Raw genomic sequence first — 17777 nt, 5'->3', positions numbered from 1 at the left:
TAGAGTTCAATAGAACCAGGTATAATTTCTGTACACATGACTCCATGAACAGGAGCAAAGGGGACACTTAAAGAAATCATAGGACTAAGGAGAGATCAGGATTAGGAGGGTTTGTACTAGTCTAGAAATGCTGACCTGAAAACCAACTAAAGTTTTCAACTCCTTCTTTTGAGGAACATTAGCTGTGCTGTGCTTTTCAAAAATGACTTGTCATAACTGATTTATGCCCACGTTAGCAACTCTTCTGAAATTACTTTGAAAGTAGACTAATGTGAGAGTTTCTCTTTAGAGATAATTCAAATTACTTGCATAGGAAGTGGCAGCAGGTCTGGGGATGTTGTAGCTCAGTGGCAGTGACCTTGCCTAGCTTGGGGCTGGCCTGCCATGGACTTTCACCCCAAACACTTGCAAGAAAAGAAAAGGGAGGGAAGGGAGAGAGAAAGTTGGAAGGGAGGAAGGCAAAGTTGGAGGGATGGAGGGAGGTAGAAAAGAAGGAAGAAGAAAAGGAGAAAAACCAGGAAGGGAGGAAGGAAGCAAGGAAGGTAGGAAATAGGGAGAGCACAAGGGCAGGGAAAGGACTGAGTCACTCAAACAAAAGGCAAGGGACACAAAGACCAATATAGGCCATAAAAGCTGTTTGAACAGTTTAGTCAGCTTTAGAATTTGAGTGACATCAAACTGAATGTTATTATGACTGGATGGAATCTTCCTACTAACCCCACCTTGGCCTGGCCTAAACCAAATCAAGGGGTGGGTGGCATGGAGAGGAATTCTCTCTGGCTGGAGTGGGAGGGACCTAAACCTGTGGCACTTGAGGATGCACTGGGTAGGGAAGGGGACAAGACTCCCCTGATGGGCAGTTGAGCACAACAAGGCTCCTGGGAGCCTTTGATCATGGCTCCCACCGCCATACGCCCACCACCCACCATACGCTCAGCCCCTGAAGGGGATCACAGTGGTCTGCTCCGTTGCCTGGTGCAGGTTTTAGTTCCTGACCAAACACCTGAGTGTCCACAGCCTGTGTTGGCCTGCCTTGGCAGGCTGTGGTTGTGGTGGCAAGAGCCAAAGCTGTCTTGGAGTGATGGAGGAGCCAAGGGCTGCCTCTCAGCCATACTAGTGGGTGGTTCTGGAAGAAGCACCCAGGGTTGTGGCAGCATTGTCCGAAGACATGAAGCCAGGCCATCTTCCTTATGGCTAACTACAGTAACAAAGCGGATGCCAAGTGGCCAAACTTGGGAGGGCGACAGCCTGAGTTTTGAGTGACAGCCCGAAGGGGTAGGCTGTGTGGACAGTACAGCAGGAACGGAGAAGGTCTTGAAGTGGGAACCCATGAGGAAGGGGTGACTGGTAGGAGAAGTGGGAAAGTAGTTGAAGATGCACCCAGAGGGTGGGTGATGAAGAATCAGGTTAGATCACCCAGTAAAATGGGAAGTTTCCTCAGAGCGAGAGCTGTGAAGCAACATCCTGTGACATTTTTTAAAAGAGGGAAAAGGTCACTCCGGTTTCTGTGCCAAAAAGGATCATAGGTGAGGAGGGTGGGAATGGAGAGGCCATTATGGTGATTGAGAGTTGAGAGATGTGGTGGTTTGCAAGGTGACTTTGGTGGTTTTGAAGATGTTGTTGATGAGTTCTAGGGACAGGTCTTTTGTGGGGACTGCAATAGAGCATGGTGCCAGCACAGCAAGTCTGGGGAGAGCCCAGGTTGAGTGTCTGTGTGCTAGAGATAAAGCAACGGGGAGAGGCTTCTGGTTACAGGAGTTCAGAAGAGAGTTATGTTTTCTGAAAACTTAACATTGTGGGAAACCTCCTGCTTGTTGTTGATGGCTGCTGTGCAGGGAGCAGAATAACCCTGTGGTCTCTCTGAGGAGGCCCACAAGTGGCTATGCAGACAAGAAGCCAACCCCCTGCTGGTTTTTCACTGGCTTACTGACTCCTGCCTTCTCAGTAGGCATAAAGGCAGTGCCTCTGAGCACAAGGACCAGCTCTCTCGGCTGAAGGAAAAAGATCCAGAATTCTACAAGTTCTTGCAAGACAATGACCAGAGCCTGCTAAACTTTAGTGACTCAGACATCTCTGAGGAGGAAGAGGAGCAGTTTCACTCCTTGCCAGGTGCACTGGAGGTGAGGATAGCACAGACCTGTCCAGCAGGGCACCTGTGGCTTCTACACCCTCCCCCAGCATGACTCTTCTGTATCTGGTGTAGGAAGCAAGCGAAGAAGAAGACGGAGGAGAGGATGGGGACAGAGTCCCTGGAGGACCTCAGCAGAAGAAGAATGAGTCTGTTCCTGTGACCCTAGCCATGGTGGAGAAATGGAAGCAGTCTGCAAAGGTGAGAAGAAGGAGTGTGGTCTGAGCAGCTGGACCCCACCACAGGCCGGAGTCTCTCCCTTGTCTCATTGAGGTGCTCATGGCTGTACAGGTGGGAAGAGCCCTTCTCTGAACAGCACACAATGTCCACATGTGTAGAGTGCTAGGAAGCCCTGGTTGGGATTCTTCAGTCATAGTTCAGCTTTTCTCTCAGGGGCTCTGCTCCCTGAAGTAAAGCCATTGTGGGTGTATCTGTTAGGTGTGTCTTGGTGTAGTTTCTCTTGCTTTATAGTGGGATGCCAACAGATAGTTCGTAAAGAAAAGATATTTAGTCCTAGGAATGTAGCTCAGTAATAGAGTGCCTGCCTAGCATGTATGGACTCTGGGCTCAATCCCCCAGCACTAGGAAAATAAGAAAGAAAGAGCAAGGGGAGGGAAGGGAAGGAGGGAGGGAGAGAGGAAGAAAGGAAAGAAAAGAAAGAAAAGGTGTTTACTTGGCTCAGAGTTCTGGAGGTGGGAAGTACAACAGCATGGTGCAGCATCATCACATGGCTGGTGAGATAGCAAGCTTGCTCCTCCAACTCAGGACTTTCAGACTTTTCCCCTGGGGCTCCTGAGCTGGGCTCATTCCCTTTCCAGGAGGATTATAGACTTGTCTCTATTTTAGTTGCCAGAACACGGCTTAGTGGTGCCGCCCCTACCTCTGCCCTATTTCTGAGGTTGTGGGGAAGGATCTCTTTTCTCTCAGGAGCAGGTTCTTGGAGTCAGTTATTTCTTGCTCTGCCTTGTGCAACCTCCTGCTCCCCCAGAGTTATTGATCTCTTGCTCCTTCAGCACCTCACTCCCAAGCTGTTTCATGAAGTGGTGCAGGCATTCAGAGCAGCTGTTGCTACCATCCAAGGAGACCAGGAAGGTGTTGAGGCCTGCAGGTTTCAGGTTACAGACAGCACTGGTGAGCAGGGTCTACAGGGCGGGTCAGGCTGGCTTACGTGCTCTCCTGTGAGTGACATCTGTGTCCCTTCCTCACAGTGTTCAACGCTCTTGTCACCTTCTGCATCAGAGATCTCTTTGGATACCTACCTAAGCTGCTATTTGGAAAGGCCCCAAAGGATACCAGCAGGTGAGAGAAATAGGGTGATCAGAGCTCTGCTCTGCAAGAGAGGACACTGTCCCCAGGGCCTTGGCCCACCTAGGACAGAGCCATGGCAGACTTTGGGGGCTCCTGAGAAGGAAGAGCAAAAGAGGCCTTTGGGGGATGTACTCTTGCCAGTGGGGGTGGCCCCACTCCTTGCCTTTTTCTTCCAGAAAAGAAATTCTATGCTGAGAATTTCTTGAGAGCATGGTGTGTGCTTGTTTTTTTTTTTTTTTTTTGGTATTGGGTGTTGAACTCGGGTGCTTAACCACTGAGCCACAACCCCAGCCTTATTTTTATATTTAGAGACAGGGTCTCACTGAGTTGCCTAACGCCTTACTATTTCTCAGGTTGGCTTTGAACTTATGATCCTCCTGCCTTCACCTTCTGAGACGCTGGGATTACAGGCATGCACCACTGTGCCCAGCGTGTGCTTGGTTTTAATCTTAAATTTTCCCAGGGTTTGGAAATCCAACTTCTGTCAGGACAGCTTTGAAAGAAAGCAGAAAGGCTCCACTGGGCTGTCAGCATCATGAGGGGTTGTAGGAATACCTTCACTAGAGCATGAGAGTGTTCATGTGTGTGTAGGCAGTGTAGACTGAAGGGGTCAGGTGAGGAGGGTGGAGGACAAAGCAGTGAGATGAGCAGGCAACAAGACAAGTGGTCCATGCAACTGGACCTTGGGGAGCAGCAATAGGGGATCCACAGCTGATGCTGACTGAAATGCCAAAAGGGAGCTGAATGGAAAACTCTCAGGGCCCTGCCTTTGGTCCTTGGTGTGTTTAGCCAATTTCTGTGAACATCAAGAAACTTACAGGAACCCGGCTTTTGTTGTCAGATGTTCAGTCCAGAAGATTTAAGGGTCCAGAGTTTTAGGGAAAAATGTTTGTGAATGTGCATGGTTGGGTCTTCTTCCCAGTGCGTAGGGGCCAGAGCCACCAGTCTGCACCAGTGAGTGGTGCCTGGTTAGGTCCAAAGGTCCTGAGTGCTGCTGAGGGTTGTGGTGTGACGGGGCCAAGGGAACCCAGAGGAGGCTGGTGTATGAGGGATGCAACTGGGGCTTGGCCCTTCTGGGAAGAATAGGACTCAGTATATCAGAGGGCAGTTGCTCTGCTTTGGCTGGGTGGGTGGTCTTTGGGAAGGGCTGGTGCTGCTTTACTGGGGGGTGGGCAGCTGTGTCTGTCAGCTGCACAAAGCCCCTCAGCATTTTGTGGAGAGAGGTGGGAAGTCTTCTCAGGGCAAGGTATGGTCTGAGACTCACAGAGGCAGCCTTGAGTCTAAGCTGCAGGAATGGGGATGTGTTTGGTTTCTGCAGGATGCTGCAGCCGTCCAGCAGTGCACTCTGGAGGAGACTCCGTGTGGACATCAAGGCATACCTAAGTGCAGTCATGCAGGTGCTGTTCCTGAGGGGAAGGAGCATGGAAGCCCAGATCACAGTCGGGGCCCTTGCCATATTGGGTGGTCCAGTGTTTTTTGTGCCTCAGACTCAGTAAGATAGTGCCTCACAGCCCCCTTCTGCTTCCCTAGCTGGTGACCTCTCTGGCAGAAGCTACTGTGTCAGCGGCTGTCCTGCAGCACATCAGCAGCCTTGTGCCTTACTACCTAACCTTCCCCAAGCAGTGTCGCATGTTGCTCAAGGTAAGCAGGCCCATCACGCTCTGTTGGTGTGGCTGGTGGTGCACACAGCCACCCCACAAATACATCCCATTCCTGTTCAGGGCAGAATTGTCACCTGCACCTACACTGGCTTCTGGCCAGCTCCTTTCCAGCCCTCTTCCACCTGGGTACCTCATCTAGGGCATCCCCTGACCCAGGCAGGCCAGCATAACTCGGTGATGTGAGAACAGGTTGCACTCAGGCATCTGTGTCCTAACAAGTTTTGAGAGCTGGATTCATTATACATTCTCATGCACACCTAATGGTAAAGGCAAGTTGTCACGGTCTTGCCTCTACAGGGCATGACATACTGTGTTCTGTGTTTTGGTGCCTCTTACTATTTTGCTACCAGCTTCTCCTGATGTGTTTTGGGAAGGGCTGTCTTCAAGCAGTAACACAGGAGCCTCTGGCTTGGCTTAGGGAGGGGAGGCATGTGCTGGGTCTAGGGGTTCCTGGGTGAGAAGGCTGGGGCAGACAGTGACATATTCCCTTTTCAGAAAATGGTGGTCCTATGGAGCACGGGTGAGGAGTCTTTGCGGGTGCTGGCTTTCCTGGTCCTCATTAGAATCTGCCAGCACAAGAAGGACATCTTCTTGAGCCCTGTCCTGAAGATAGTGTGGGCCCTGAATCTGTCTTGGGAATCAGCCTGAGGGCCTAACAGGCTGCCTTTTTGGTCAGTGCCCATAGCTGGGCCCTGGCATCATAGCTCAGGGCAGACTAAGGTCCCTAGATCCCATTCCTCACCAAGAATGTAGGAGTGCTGACAGACACAGGAACCCTCAGCCTTCTGGGCTCTACCTCGACTTTGCTTCAGATAACCGTCCCCAAGGGGGAACATCTTGTGAGTGGTTGAGAACTTCCTACAGGAAGAATAGAATAGGTCTGAGGTCACAGCCAGCATCCAAACCCTGCTGTCCAACTCCAGACCTAGGGGGCCCCATCTGTGTGCAGGGACCCTCTGAAACCCTCATACTGGCCCAGCGTGCAGCAGGACTTAACTCACTCCCTACCCCTCACCACATACCTTCCCTGCAGGGTCCCTCTGCATACCTTAGACTGTGTAAGTCTGACAAGCATATGCTTGGGCATATGCATGGGGCTGAGCAGCATCAGAATCCTGAGGAGTTGGGGGTCTGTGCAAGGGGGTCTGCAGCCATTGGCTTGGCTGTAGTTCCTGCTTGAGGCAGCAGTTCCAGGAGAAATGTCTAGGTGTTGGCAGATGGCTTGGAGCCAGGTAGTGGGTTTTCGGGTGCTTCTGACTGGAGTCTCTCTGGCAGCAAATGTATATCACGTATGTGAGGAACTGCAAGTTCCCCTCTCCAGGCACTCTGCCCCTCATCAACTTCATGCAACGGACATTGACTGAACTGCTTGCCCTGGATCCCAGCATCTCCTACCAGTACGCCTTCCTCTATATCCGCCAGCTCACCATCCACCTGCGCAGTGCCATGACTATGGGCAAAAAGTTGCACACAGCCATCCCTCCAGACTTGGGAGCCTGATCAGCAGAGGGCCTGGGGGCCTCCTTGAATCCAGGCCTAGCACCTTGGTGGATGTGATGGGTGGGCACACTGGGGAGGGGGCACACTTGGCTACTGTCCTGGGTGCTGACACTCAGGCAAACTCTGCTCTGACCAGGACACGTACCAGTCAGTGTACAACTGGCAGTATGTCCACTGCCTCTACTTGTGGTGCTGTGTCTTGAGTACCCTTGGCTCCAGCGAAGCCCTTCAGCCTCTGCTCTATCCCCTCTCACAGGTGGTCATTGGCTGCATCAAGTGAGTTCATCGGGCAAGTTTTTGGCCAGTAATGTTGTGTCCAGGGTCTTTGGGTCTTGGCAATCCCTGTTGGGCTTGCAGTCAAGTTCGCTGCAGAGTACTCTGTGCTCTGAGGGCAACAGTGTGAAGGCCTTTTTGGTTTCTTGTGAGGTGCTTTGTGCCAGTCTGACCAGGAGGGGGCATCTTTGTCCTGAAAAGCATCCTCCTGAGCTTTGGCGATTAGACTAGGAGGGAAGGTGGAGGTCCAGGGGAGGGAGCCCTGAAAGCAGGGAATGGGGAAGAAAGGGAGCCAGGAATGAACAGCCCCCACCCGTGTTAAAGTGTAGTGAATATGAAAGCTGCATGGGTGTTCCTCTGATCCCATCGCTGAGGAAGGAAGCAGATGCTTAGACCAGTACCAAGTTCAAAGTGTTTTGTGGTAGGTACCCTGTTCTGTTTGGGGGAGTGTGATGCTACTTTCTGTGGGCATTGTGACTCCTCACCTGGCTGGAGTGACAGGAAGGCCCTCCTGGGGGTTCAGAGGCAGTGGGTAGCCAAAACTGGTGTTGAGTGATGACTTAACCAGCCTCTGCCCCTTCCCGCCTTGCCCCTCCCAGGCTGGTCCCTACTGCCCGCTTCTACCCCCTGCGCATGCACTGTGTGCGTGCCTTAACACTGCTGTCAGAGAGCACCGGCACCTTCATCCCAGTGCTGCCTTTTATCCTTGAGGTGAGTGGGTTCTGCAATCTTGGTTCAGGGTGCTTCAGTTCTCCTGCCTGCCCCTGAGTCTGCTGTGAGGTCCACATCACTTCCCTGAGCTTTGCATGGGTTCAAGGAGCACATTACTCTGCTCAGCACTTTACCTCCTAAGCTGGTTGTGAGTGTCAGTCACTTAGGCTCTGAGGGTTGAGCCTGAGGACCCTGGGTTTGCAGTCAGGGAACAGACTCTGGCCACAGAGATATTTGCTCAGGACTTCAGCGGGCAGGAGAGCTGGTCTTCAAACCCAGGTTTGTGGTTTCAGAGCTTTCAAGGCCCTGCCTAGACCACTATGTGCACTTGAGCACCAGTGCTGCTCTGAGGGAGGCAGGTTAGTGTAAGGTTAGGCCTTAGCCCACAGGATGTTCAAACACTTGCTGTCTCCAGGTCACAAGAAAAGGGAACCCATGCCTGTTCCCATTCCCTTCCACTGAGGCAGGTTGCTGTTTGTGCTTTGTGAAGCTGTTGTGGAAGCCACATCTGTTTCCCTGTGACAGCCAGGTGTGATTCCTAACTTCCCCTGCTGTGACCTCTCTACCTTGGCACCCCACTGAGGGCCTCCTACCCTGACAACTGGCTCTAGGTGCCTCCCCAGTCTCTTCCACTGCTGTGGCATGGTTTCTTTTTCTCCTTCATCCTGGACAGTGCTCGAACACTGACCCTGCCTTGGTTTATTGTAGCTGCACCTTGTGGGGCCTCCCATGCCCAGATGTAGGTTGAGAAGGCAGATCACAGAGGCTGAAGTGAGCAGGGCATCTTGACCTTCCTGGTTCCCTGGGTTGGAGACCAATGGATTCATAGTTTCATCCCCCATGAGCCTGAGTGTGGCTGGGAGGCTGTGGACACTTCCTTGTGGCCCCCACCCTGGACCTGGAGCAGACTCATCAGCCTGAGTTGGAGGACTCTGAGCATCTGAGCCCCATCCCCTGATGAGCTTGGTCCTTCCCTGCCACCTCAGGATGGCCTAGTGGAGCAGCTGTATGACCTCATGCTGGAGTACCTGCAGGGCCAGGCCCACAGTATTGCCTTCCCTGAATTGGCACTGCCTGCTGTCTTACAGGTGTGTACCCAATGGTTGGCTCCCTCCCCAAATACCCTGGGGGCCTGCTTTATGATGCACTTTGATTATCTTTTAATGGACACAGTGCCCTTTGTACACAGGGACTGAAAGGAGGTGTCTTTGTCCCAGCTTCACAGGGCTAGTAGCAGAGCCTGATCCTTTATGGTCTCCACACAGGCACCGCCTTGCAGCTGGACCCCTTGGACCATAATGTGTGGTACTGGTCATGGGGGTGTAGGAGATTATCAGTCACTCAGGAGGTTGGGACAGGTCTGGATGGATCACCAAGGATCCTAGCAACATGTTGGTCCACTGAAACACTGTCTAAGCCTTCCAGGGACCAGACCAGCTGCCTGCAGAAGTCTTTACACTGGGGTGGGCTGGTCCCTGACTGATTTCCTGTGTGGTCCTGGGGCTGGGGTGGGGGTTTCTCTCTGCTTCTCCCATGAGAGTATGGCTCTCTGCCTGCTGTTCCCTGACTCAGGCCTGCACCTCTCATGGGGGAGGGTCAGTGCTGCTGCTCACAACTGAGCTGCTCTGAGGCCCATCCAGACAGGTTGTGTGTGTGTGTGTGTGTGTGTGTGTGTGTGTGTGTGTGTGTGTGCAAGGCTGCACATGAATAGTCACTTGCTGTCGTTTGGCACTTGGCTGTGGCCTGGGTCCCAGATAGGAGTGCCTGGCAGTCAGGAAGCCTCTGCTGCTGGATTCAAAGGTCTCAGGGATAGGGGACTAGAGTAGGGGTAAACAGATATTTTCAATAAGTGTTCTTGGATTTATGGTTGCATGGTTTCTCAGTCTGGCTACTGGCCTTTGGCCACAGTACAAAAGCAGCCACAGAAAGCCCATTGCATGTGAGGGAATGAGTGCAGCTGTTGCCAGAAGAGCTTTATTTACAGAGATGGGCAGGCTGGAGAGCAGCCTGATTTCATCTGTGGCCCACTGTCCACTTGTGTGCAGTTGGGCTCTGGACCTCCCTGGAGTCGCCATGACGTTTTGATGGGCCCTGGACTTCCTTTGGGGTGCAGGGTATCCTGTCTGCCTGCTGGGTTGATTGCCACCACCCCCCCGCCACTTCTGCAGCTCAAGTCCTTCCTCCGGGAGTGCAAGGTGGACAACTACTGGCGGCAGATGCGCCAGTTGTTGGAAAAGGTGCAGGAGAATGCGGAGCACATCCACAATCACCACCAGAGGGTCTCTTTTGGTGTCTCTGACCAGCTTGCAGTGGTCAGTAGGGAACTGGTATCTGGAGTGGGGGTGGTGCTGCTTGAGGGCACTCATCAGGGAATGGCTGGGTTTGAGGTTTGCCCATAGTGGGACATGATTCTGAACTGCCCCACTCCTAGGATGCTTGGGAGAAGCAGGCCCGAGAAGAGGGGACCCCACTCACCAGGTACTATAGCCACTGGTGGAAGCTGAGGGACCGCGAGATACAGCTGGAGATCAGTGGTAAAGAGCGGGTACATCTGGGGTGCCAAGGGAGTGGGTGGGTCAGCTAGATTCAGATCTTGCACATTGGCATGACTTTTAGGACCAGGCAGAGATTTGATTGGGATGACTTTGGTGGTGGTGTGGGTGGGGCATGGGAGGACTATGGCTGTTTGAGGAGGTGGTGATCCTATGGGGTAGTGTCAGGAGTTGTCACAACCAGGCATCTCCCAAGGGTAGGGGCCTTGGGGGGAATGGAGTGGCTTCACATATTTGTCACACAGGCCAGCCTGTGGACCCCAGGAAGGCAGGTAGAAGGGCTTTAGCTTTTGACTCTGGGCATGGCTGTGACTATGAGTTGGGGTGACTTGAGAGACTGCTTCTTGAAGTAGCATGCCACCAAGGTGCTGGCTCTCCTGGGAGGGATGCTACGGATGTGGGAGCAGAAAGGTTGCCAAGTAGCAAGTGGCCAAGCAGGGTGCTCCTGAGGGCTGCTGGAGGCTTATGAGGGAAATAGTGTTGGCTTCTCTGAACCCCCTGCCCATGCCTACCTACTCCTCTGGTTCTGATCATTCCAGATAGAAGATCTGAACTTCCCAGAGATCAAACAGCGGAAGATAGAGGACAGGAAGGATGAGGGCAGGAAGGAATTTAAAGACCTCTTTGACCTGGACAGTACTGAGGATGAGGAGACCACAGACTTTTGGGAGAGAGGTGGGGGCTGCCCCTGCTGTAGCATGTGCTCCTGGAGATGGGGAGGGTGTGGATGGCTATGGGACCTCACAGCCAGAGGGGTCCCCACCTCAGTGTTTTCTGTGCTGATTGCTAAGCATCCCTACTCCTAACTACACTGTTTGATCTTCCACCTGCAAGTGGAGAGACGGGTGGTCCTCTTGCTTGTGGCTTACCCTGCTGTGGACCTCTGCTGGTGGTCACTGGGTGGGGGGCTCATCATGGACTCTTCTCGGTTCACAGAAACACCTGGGTCCCTGAGAACTCGGCAGGGGCTCAAAGTGGAAGAAGTTGATAAGTACTACCAGGAAGAGGAGGATAGCAGCAACTCAGAAGGTGAGTGGTTCTTGGGGCAAGGGATCTGATCCTTAATCCCATCTGGCAACAGAGCCATGGGAGGGCAGCCCCAAGCCCCGCCCACTCCTCCCTGGGGTGCTCAGCCAGCTGCTCTGTTCTCATGGGCTCTAGCAGCCAGCTTATAATGCACCAATAAATTAATTAATTAATGCTGTGATTAATTAGTGATGATTAACCTCCAAGACTGGCTTCCTCCCGATAAGCAGAATTTATGTGGCCTTTTCTGTCCTTGCAGATGGAGGCCCAGACGCAGAGGCGGGGCTGGACCCTGGTGAGCTGTGGCACCTGGCCCAGGGGCCCCAGGATGAGCTAGAGGATCTGCAGCTTTCGGAGGAGGACTAAGGGTCTCCTGCAGTGCCCCAAAGGCCCTGAGGCCAGTGTCTGTGCAGCAGGAGGGCAGTAGACAGTGGACAGGGCTTTATTGTCACAGCACGACAGACCAGATGAACCAAGAGCTGTGATGACCTGGGCAGCAAGAGCCAGCCCTATGCAGGAGGCTGGTCCTGCTGCCAGGTCACAGCAGCCTGCTCCAGAGAGGTGGCTCCCTGGTTCCTCTACTCCTTTGTCTTTGGTTTGTCTATGGACCTCTGCATTCACTCCCAGAAAGTCTTCAAAAACTCATTCAGTCCTTTTAAGTCACATTTTTTCCTTTTAAAAATTCTGAACAGACACAGGGAGGGTGGCTGTCCCTAGGCAGAGCTGCTGTGGCCCTGGCAGCCCCATCATCGCCCTCAGGACCCATGGACCTCCTCACCTGTGGGTCCCAAGCCAACCTCCAAACTGCCTCTCTGGAATTCACAGCGGCTCTGGTGCTCGGGCATAACGAGGTGACGGCTTCGGTGCACACTGGATATGAGTGTGGGAAGGTCACTGTCCTGGCTGCAGCAGAGCAAGACAGAGGATGAAGCCATGAGCCTTGGCAGTGCGACCTGAAGAGCATGAGTACAAGGGTGCTTGGGGCTGAGGACAGCGTGCACTGAGCGTGGTGATGTGTGTGCATACCTCTGTGGGCTTGGGATGCCACACCTATGCACACTCACTAGGCAGGCCAAGAGAAAGCAGAGACATGGCACCTAGACCCCACTACAGCACCCAGCTGGTCTGTGCAGAGCCAGAGCAGCCCCTCCCACCTTCCTCTCTCCAGAGAGGCAGCTGTTCTCAGCTCCCTGCCTCAGAGGGAGGACAGGACGGCCTGCTGTCTCACAGGACAGGCACATAGAGGGCACACTGCCACCCATGTGCTGCCAGCTCTGAAGCAAGCACCTGGCACGTGCCACTTTGGTTAAAACTTGCAACACCCTCTCGGGGCCCTCATTTCTCCAAATAAGGAAACTGAGGTTCAGACCAAAGTCCTGTAGCTAAAAAGACTCTGCCCTGGAATGGTACCTGTGGCCCCAGGAGATGCACTGGCTGGCTCAGGACACCTGTGATCCCCAGGGTGCACCCAGGCCTGGCCTTGGAATCACCCTGCATGTGATTCTTTGTCCCTTCTCCCTCCTGATGAGCCCTCACCCACAGCCCCAGAGAGAAGAGGGAGGAGAAAGTGGGGCACCCCTGGGGTTATGTGAGCAACCCCATCATCAACAGAGAAGGAGGGGACAGGAAGTCAAGGCCAGCCAGAGCAGGGGCAGGGAAGCCCAGTGCCCCAGCAATGCCCTCCCGGCCCACCTGTGGTGGAGCAGCCTCTTCAGCAGCACTGACACTAGCAGAGCCTCCTCACAGTGACCTAGGATCCAACCCTGAACCTTATTAAATAGCCCCCAGCCCGGGCTGGCAGGAGCCAGGCTAATCCAGGCCAGGCCCTAAGCAGATCAGTTTCAGCACCAGATACCCCGGGGCGGCCCCAGAGCCCCTAGGAGACCCATATGTAGATTCTCCCCTACCCCCGTGAAGGTGGGAGGCAGGTGGGGGAGTAAGTACTTTATGGGATTAATCTCCCGAGGCTTATCCCCCATCATCCTCACTGATGTGGGGTGTTGGACAGAACTGCTGTCCTCAGCATGGGGAAAGGGCCTGGGCTGGCCGGGTACAGGGCTGCAGCTGCCATGGAGCTTCTCCCCACAGTGCACTGGACACTTCCTGCTTCCAGGGACTGGAGAGGTGAGCACAGTAATTTCCTGTGAGCCCTGGCCTGGACCCCCAGCAGCACCTGCATCTGGGACCAGCCTCAATGACAGCTATCGGCTCTGTCTCACTTGGGGGTTACCCGGGCTCTCGAGGTGCAGGCCCATCGGGGCAACCCTTGGCTAGACAGGACCTGCCCTTGCATTCCACACTCAAGTCCCTGCCTTGGGGATTCATTCCTCAGGTCCCAAGATGGGCCAGTCCTGAAAACCTGTTCTGGTCACTCAGTTACTCACTGAACAAATTATGCTGGGTTCATTAAAAAAAAAAAAGCCAAGAGACTCACACACAGGCTGGAGAGTTGAGAGCACCTGTCTTCACAGTTTGGGGCCACTACACACAGGCAAGGCCTCAGCAGGCTGCTGTGGCACGTGGGGAGACTGAGGCAGGGTCAGGAAGACTGCAGGGAGGGTTGTGAGGAGGCCAGGAGAAGGGCGAGACCGACTCCCTCCTGAGGGCCTCCCCACCCCAACTCTCTCATGTAGCCTTCACCAGCTGGGGGGCCTAGAAGGTCAGGGACCTAGCAGGCCCTCTTTCAAGCAATGCTGCAGGGGCACCACAGGGCAGAGGGGCCCTGGGCCTCTACCTGCAGCCAGCAGCAGGCATCCCCAGCAGGATTGGTCAGAAGGACGAAGAGGACAGACAGATGCAAGAGGCAGACAGACCAGTGAAGAGTGACAGATGAATGGGGATGGACAGACAGTTGGGATGGGACAAAGACAGTTGGTGACCCAGTGTGAGGCAGCTGGCGGTCCACAGCCCTCCTTGTCCAGACACTGGGGGCTGCTAGCAGACGGGATATGATGGGCTGTTAGTCCTCTGGGGTGTGCTCTTCTCCAGAACCGTAACCTTCCCTTTAATGAAATCCAGAAAGTCATCCTTGCCCCTCTGGATCCTCTGTGGGACCAGGGTATCCACTAATGCAAGGCCCAGGCTGCAGAAGCCAGTACTGGTGAGAGCTCAGCATGGGACTCCTGGGGCCTCCCCGCACCCCAAGGCCAGGTGTACCCCAAGGAGATGCAGGTCTGGAGGGGAGGCACAGCCATTGGTTTTCCTTGCAGGCCTTGCTGGCAAATTTATCCTGTAGCGTCCAGAGTAAAAGGCTCATAAAATGTCATAAATGTTCATGATGGTTCATAAAAATGATCAGTTGAGCTGGCAACTCCAAAATGAGGTGGAAATAAGTTTAAAGATGTTTTTATTGTAATTCGGCTCCAGGATCCAGACGTTCTTGAAGACATAAATAATGACACCACTGGCAGAGATTCAGGAAAAGCTGCCGTCCTGCAGCTGGGCTGGGGAGGCCAGGCACCCACAGCTGGAGTCACAGAGGCTTTTCCTGCCCTTGGTGCCCACTGCTCCCCATCAGGCCCTTCCTGTGGTGCTCCCCTTGAAGCCCCGGGGAAAAACTTGGCCCCAATAACCAGAAACCAGCCCCTACCCCTTGGGAGCAGGAACTGGGTCCCTGACACCTGACCTCCTCCTCAGGGGCTTCTTTTTTATCCTTTATGTCTTGGGTTCACAGGCCCCAGCCTGTTTCCATAACCCAAATCCATGTGAGGAAACCACAATCTGCCAGGGTCCCCAGAAGGATCTTTCCAAAACACAGACCTGGTCACTCCCTGCTCAGGAACTTTCTGTGGCTTGCTCAGCTTGGAGAACAAAGCCCAAATGGTCCAGCGGCTAAGGTGCAGACCTTTTAGCATCCCATTGAGCCAGACCTGCAGAGTTCCCATTCTCCTCCCTTCCATCCCATCCTTCATCCCTCCACAGCTTTGCAGACCACCTTTTCCCAGTGAACTCCTATGCATCCTTCAAGAACCTGCTCACACATCACCATTCTCACCTCCTGGTGGGTCTCTGGGAGGGTGAGAGGTGAAAATTACAGCCTCATCTTAGAGATGTTGGGCTCCAATGGACAGTCCAGTGGTGAGGGTCATAGCATGCTTTGTCTCCAGGCTGCCTAGAACCCTGCCCATGCTGTTGAGGCCTGGCACAAGTCTGCACTTGGCTGAGATGGGCCTCCTGATCTCAGTTGGGCACCATGCCACCTACCTTCCAGGCCAGGTAAGGACCCACATCAAAACCAGCCAGGCAACCGCATGGCCCCCACTGGCTCACACTGACTGGGACAGAGGACAAGATAAAAGACCATGGGCAGAGGAGGGAGGCAGGGTGGGTGGGACCAAGGAGTAATGGCAACAGCTGCCCCTGCCCAAGCCAGGCTCCTACCTGCAAGATGTCTCTCGGAAGGAGATGTTCACATCCCAGTGGGTGTGGACTCTACCGGGAGAGAAAAGAGGGTTAGTGGCTCCATTACTGGCATAGAGACAGCAGCGGGGTGTGGGCCTGACTCTTAACATCCCACCAGCCAGAAGCCAGGGCAGTAATGAGGGTGGCACCTCATGCCCAGTTCAACCTGGTGGCAGCTTCCACTGAACAAACCCAAGGGCTTGAGATGCTCTGGCCTCCCAGAGATGAGGAGGAGCATCTGAACAGCCCTGTGCATCACCAGGCACCACAGAACCCACCATCTGATTCACAGACGCCCAACCCCTAGGTGCTGGCAGGACGAGGCCCATATCAGGAAACAAGCCTCTGGGAGGTTGTGGGTGTCAGCCCAGGTGGGTACCGGACCTTGGGTCTCTCTGCTTGCCAACCTCTACCCAGAAGTGACCATGGCATGGCTGAGGCAGAACAAGGTGCCAGGGAGCCAGTTCAGGAGAGAGGACAGCTTCTGCCTGTACCCCCGCCCCACAGCAGCCTTCCAGAAGACCCCTGGTCTTGGCGCCCCCTTCCACAGGAGCCTGAGCCTCCTGGCCCAGCTCTGGAATAAGTACCTTCTCTTCATGATCTGGACATGCGGATCATCCTCCTGCTTCAAGCCTGGCTGCCGTCCACAGGCTGGGCCACCTCCATCACTGTCACCATTACTGGCAGAAAAGCTGGGGTTCCATTCCTTTCTCAGGGAGCGTGCAGGGGGCAGGGGCACTGTCCTTTTGTCTGCCAGCTGCCCCTGGTTTTGGGCAGGAGGAGGAGAATGTTAAGGCTAGGCTAGACATCAGCCTCCTGGGCCTGGGCCAAGGCCCAGGGGCCTCATTGCTGCAGGCACAGCCTGTGAGGACAGGAGAGTGTGGGCTGTTCTGTATGCCCAGCCTGAGTGTGGGTGCCCACACTGTGGCAGGGAGCCCTGGGGATGCTTGAGCTATGACCCGCAGCTTTTTCCCTGGGTCCCCAGAGTCTTCTGGGATTGTGCATACAGCCTGGGGCAGGGATCATGGGGCTGGTCCTGGTGGGTGTGCAGTCAGGGAGCAGGTCCCTCTAAACGTGTCTGGCTGACATCCCATCTCCTCTGTCAGTCCTGAAAACTGACAGCAATATCAACAAGCAAAGTCACTTTTCTTTTTCTTTTGCAGTGCTGGTGAAACTAGGACCTCACAAAACACTCTGCCACTGAGTGGCAGCCCCAGCCCCTCTTTGCTATTTTGTTAGCACCGTGAAGAGCTCAGCTCAGGGGAAATCTGTCTGAGACTGTTGGTTCCTTGCAAAATGCTGGTCTGGGAGCCACAGGCCGCCTGAGAGCACTAACAGCCCCAACCCTTTGTTCCCCAGCCCTGATGGCTCATTTCTCTCCTCAGCGCCCCCCTGCACCATGTGTAAGTGTGTGGCGCTGTGTATGCTCAAGCTTGGAGCTCTGCACCCAGCTCACACATTTCTGCACAGAGCGGTGGATATGAGTGTGTGGCCCCAGTCCTGGCATTTCTCAACACTTCCTGGCTCCAGGTCCTGCTGCCCCAGGGAAAAGAAAAAAAGTCATTGATCATTTTCCAGTGTACAGAGGTTTTTTCTTACTTGGTTAAGAGGCTGCTGGCTCAGAGGCTGCATGGGCTTTCAGAGTATCTACTTTCCTCTCCTGTTCAGTCCTCCCATTGCCAGAAAGAGCTGATCCTCACCACACCCATGAGCTTAGTGAGGAAGGGGTCAAGGAGGCTCCCTGCCCCAGGTCATCCAGGATCCTGAGGTGGGCTGCTGCATGGAGTCCTGTCCTTGCAAGGTCGCTTCTCTTCAGATTCAGCACCACATCATCTTCGGATGCCTGGCTCTGCCCAGCTCAGTGCTCCCTCCCCCAGCTCTGGGAGCCACAGTATCCCCCACACCTGCCCTCACACATCTGCTGGGGTCTGCCCAGGATACCCTCTGTTTCCCTCTGTAACATGGTGAATGAAATAGACCCAGCAATATAAGAGCACGGTGGCATGGGGCCAATGGGTTTTCAGGGCCAGCCCACAGGATGACAGGGTCCAATGACAGCAGAGCACAGGGAGACGGCAGTGGTGACTGCCCACCTATGCCTGGGTGTCTGTCAATCCATAGGTTTGGTATCATTTTCAACACCCCTTGGCCCATGGCTCTGCCTTGTCCAGCCTGCCAAAGCCCAGTGCCAGGCATCTGGAGATGAGCTCTGCCCTT

At 54.2% G+C, this 17777-nt stretch overlaps 1 protein-coding gene and 1 long non-coding RNA gene across 2 annotated transcripts; one reads left to right on the top strand and one right to left on the bottom strand.

Annotated features, from left to right (window-relative positions):
• The first annotated feature begins 1666 nt into the window (after window positions 1–1666).
• On the top strand, window positions 1667–11525 carry LOC143639941 (nucleolar complex protein 2 homolog). The gene is made up of 18 exons (XM_077107964.1): window positions 1667–1701; window positions 1949–2120; window positions 2204–2329; window positions 3059–3061; window positions 3142–3259; window positions 3337–3427; window positions 4755–4833; window positions 4967–5077; window positions 5593–5709; window positions 6373–6570; window positions 6734–6873; window positions 7470–7581; window positions 8568–8669; window positions 9750–9893; window positions 10013–10126; window positions 10673–10808; window positions 11070–11162; window positions 11419–11525. Exons 1-18 carry the CDS (start codon window positions 1667–1669, stop codon window positions 11523–11525), a joined length of 1998 nt encoding a protein of 665 aa, XP_076964079.1.
• Window positions 11526–11986: 461 nt separating this feature from the next.
• On the bottom strand, window positions 11987–16235 carry LOC143639950 (uncharacterized). Its single transcript, XR_013154822.1, has 3 exons — window positions 16148–16235; window positions 15540–15590; window positions 11987–12062 (listed from the first exon to the last, which is right to left on the bottom strand). It is a non-coding gene; the product is annotated as an uncharacterized LOC143639950 (long non-coding RNA).
• Window positions 16236–17777: the final 1542 nt, after the last annotated feature.

The sequence above is a fragment of the Callospermophilus lateralis genome, unplaced genomic scaffold (assembly GCF_048772815.1).
Source record: "Callospermophilus lateralis isolate mCalLat2 unplaced genomic scaffold, mCalLat2.hap1 Scaffold_101, whole genome shotgun sequence".
NCBI classification, from domain to species: Eukaryota; Metazoa; Chordata; class Mammalia; order Rodentia; family Sciuridae; genus Callospermophilus; species Callospermophilus lateralis.
The sequence above is the reverse complement of the archived record's forward strand: the minus strand, read 5'-3'. Positions and strand labels throughout refer to the sequence as shown.

Coding starts and splice junctions, on each gene's coding strand:
- LOC143639941 (XM_077107964.1), top strand. CDS start 1,667: ATGGTGCCAGCACAGCAAGTCTGGGGAGAGCCCAG. Junction 1,702..1,948: donor CAAGTCTGGGGAGAGCCCAG/GTTGAGTGTCTG, acceptor CCTTCTCAGTAG/GCATAAAGGCAGTGCCTCTG. Junction 11,163..11,418: donor GGATAGCAGCAACTCAGAAG/GTGAGTGGTTCT, acceptor CTGTCCTTGCAG/ATGGAGGCCCAGACGCAGAG.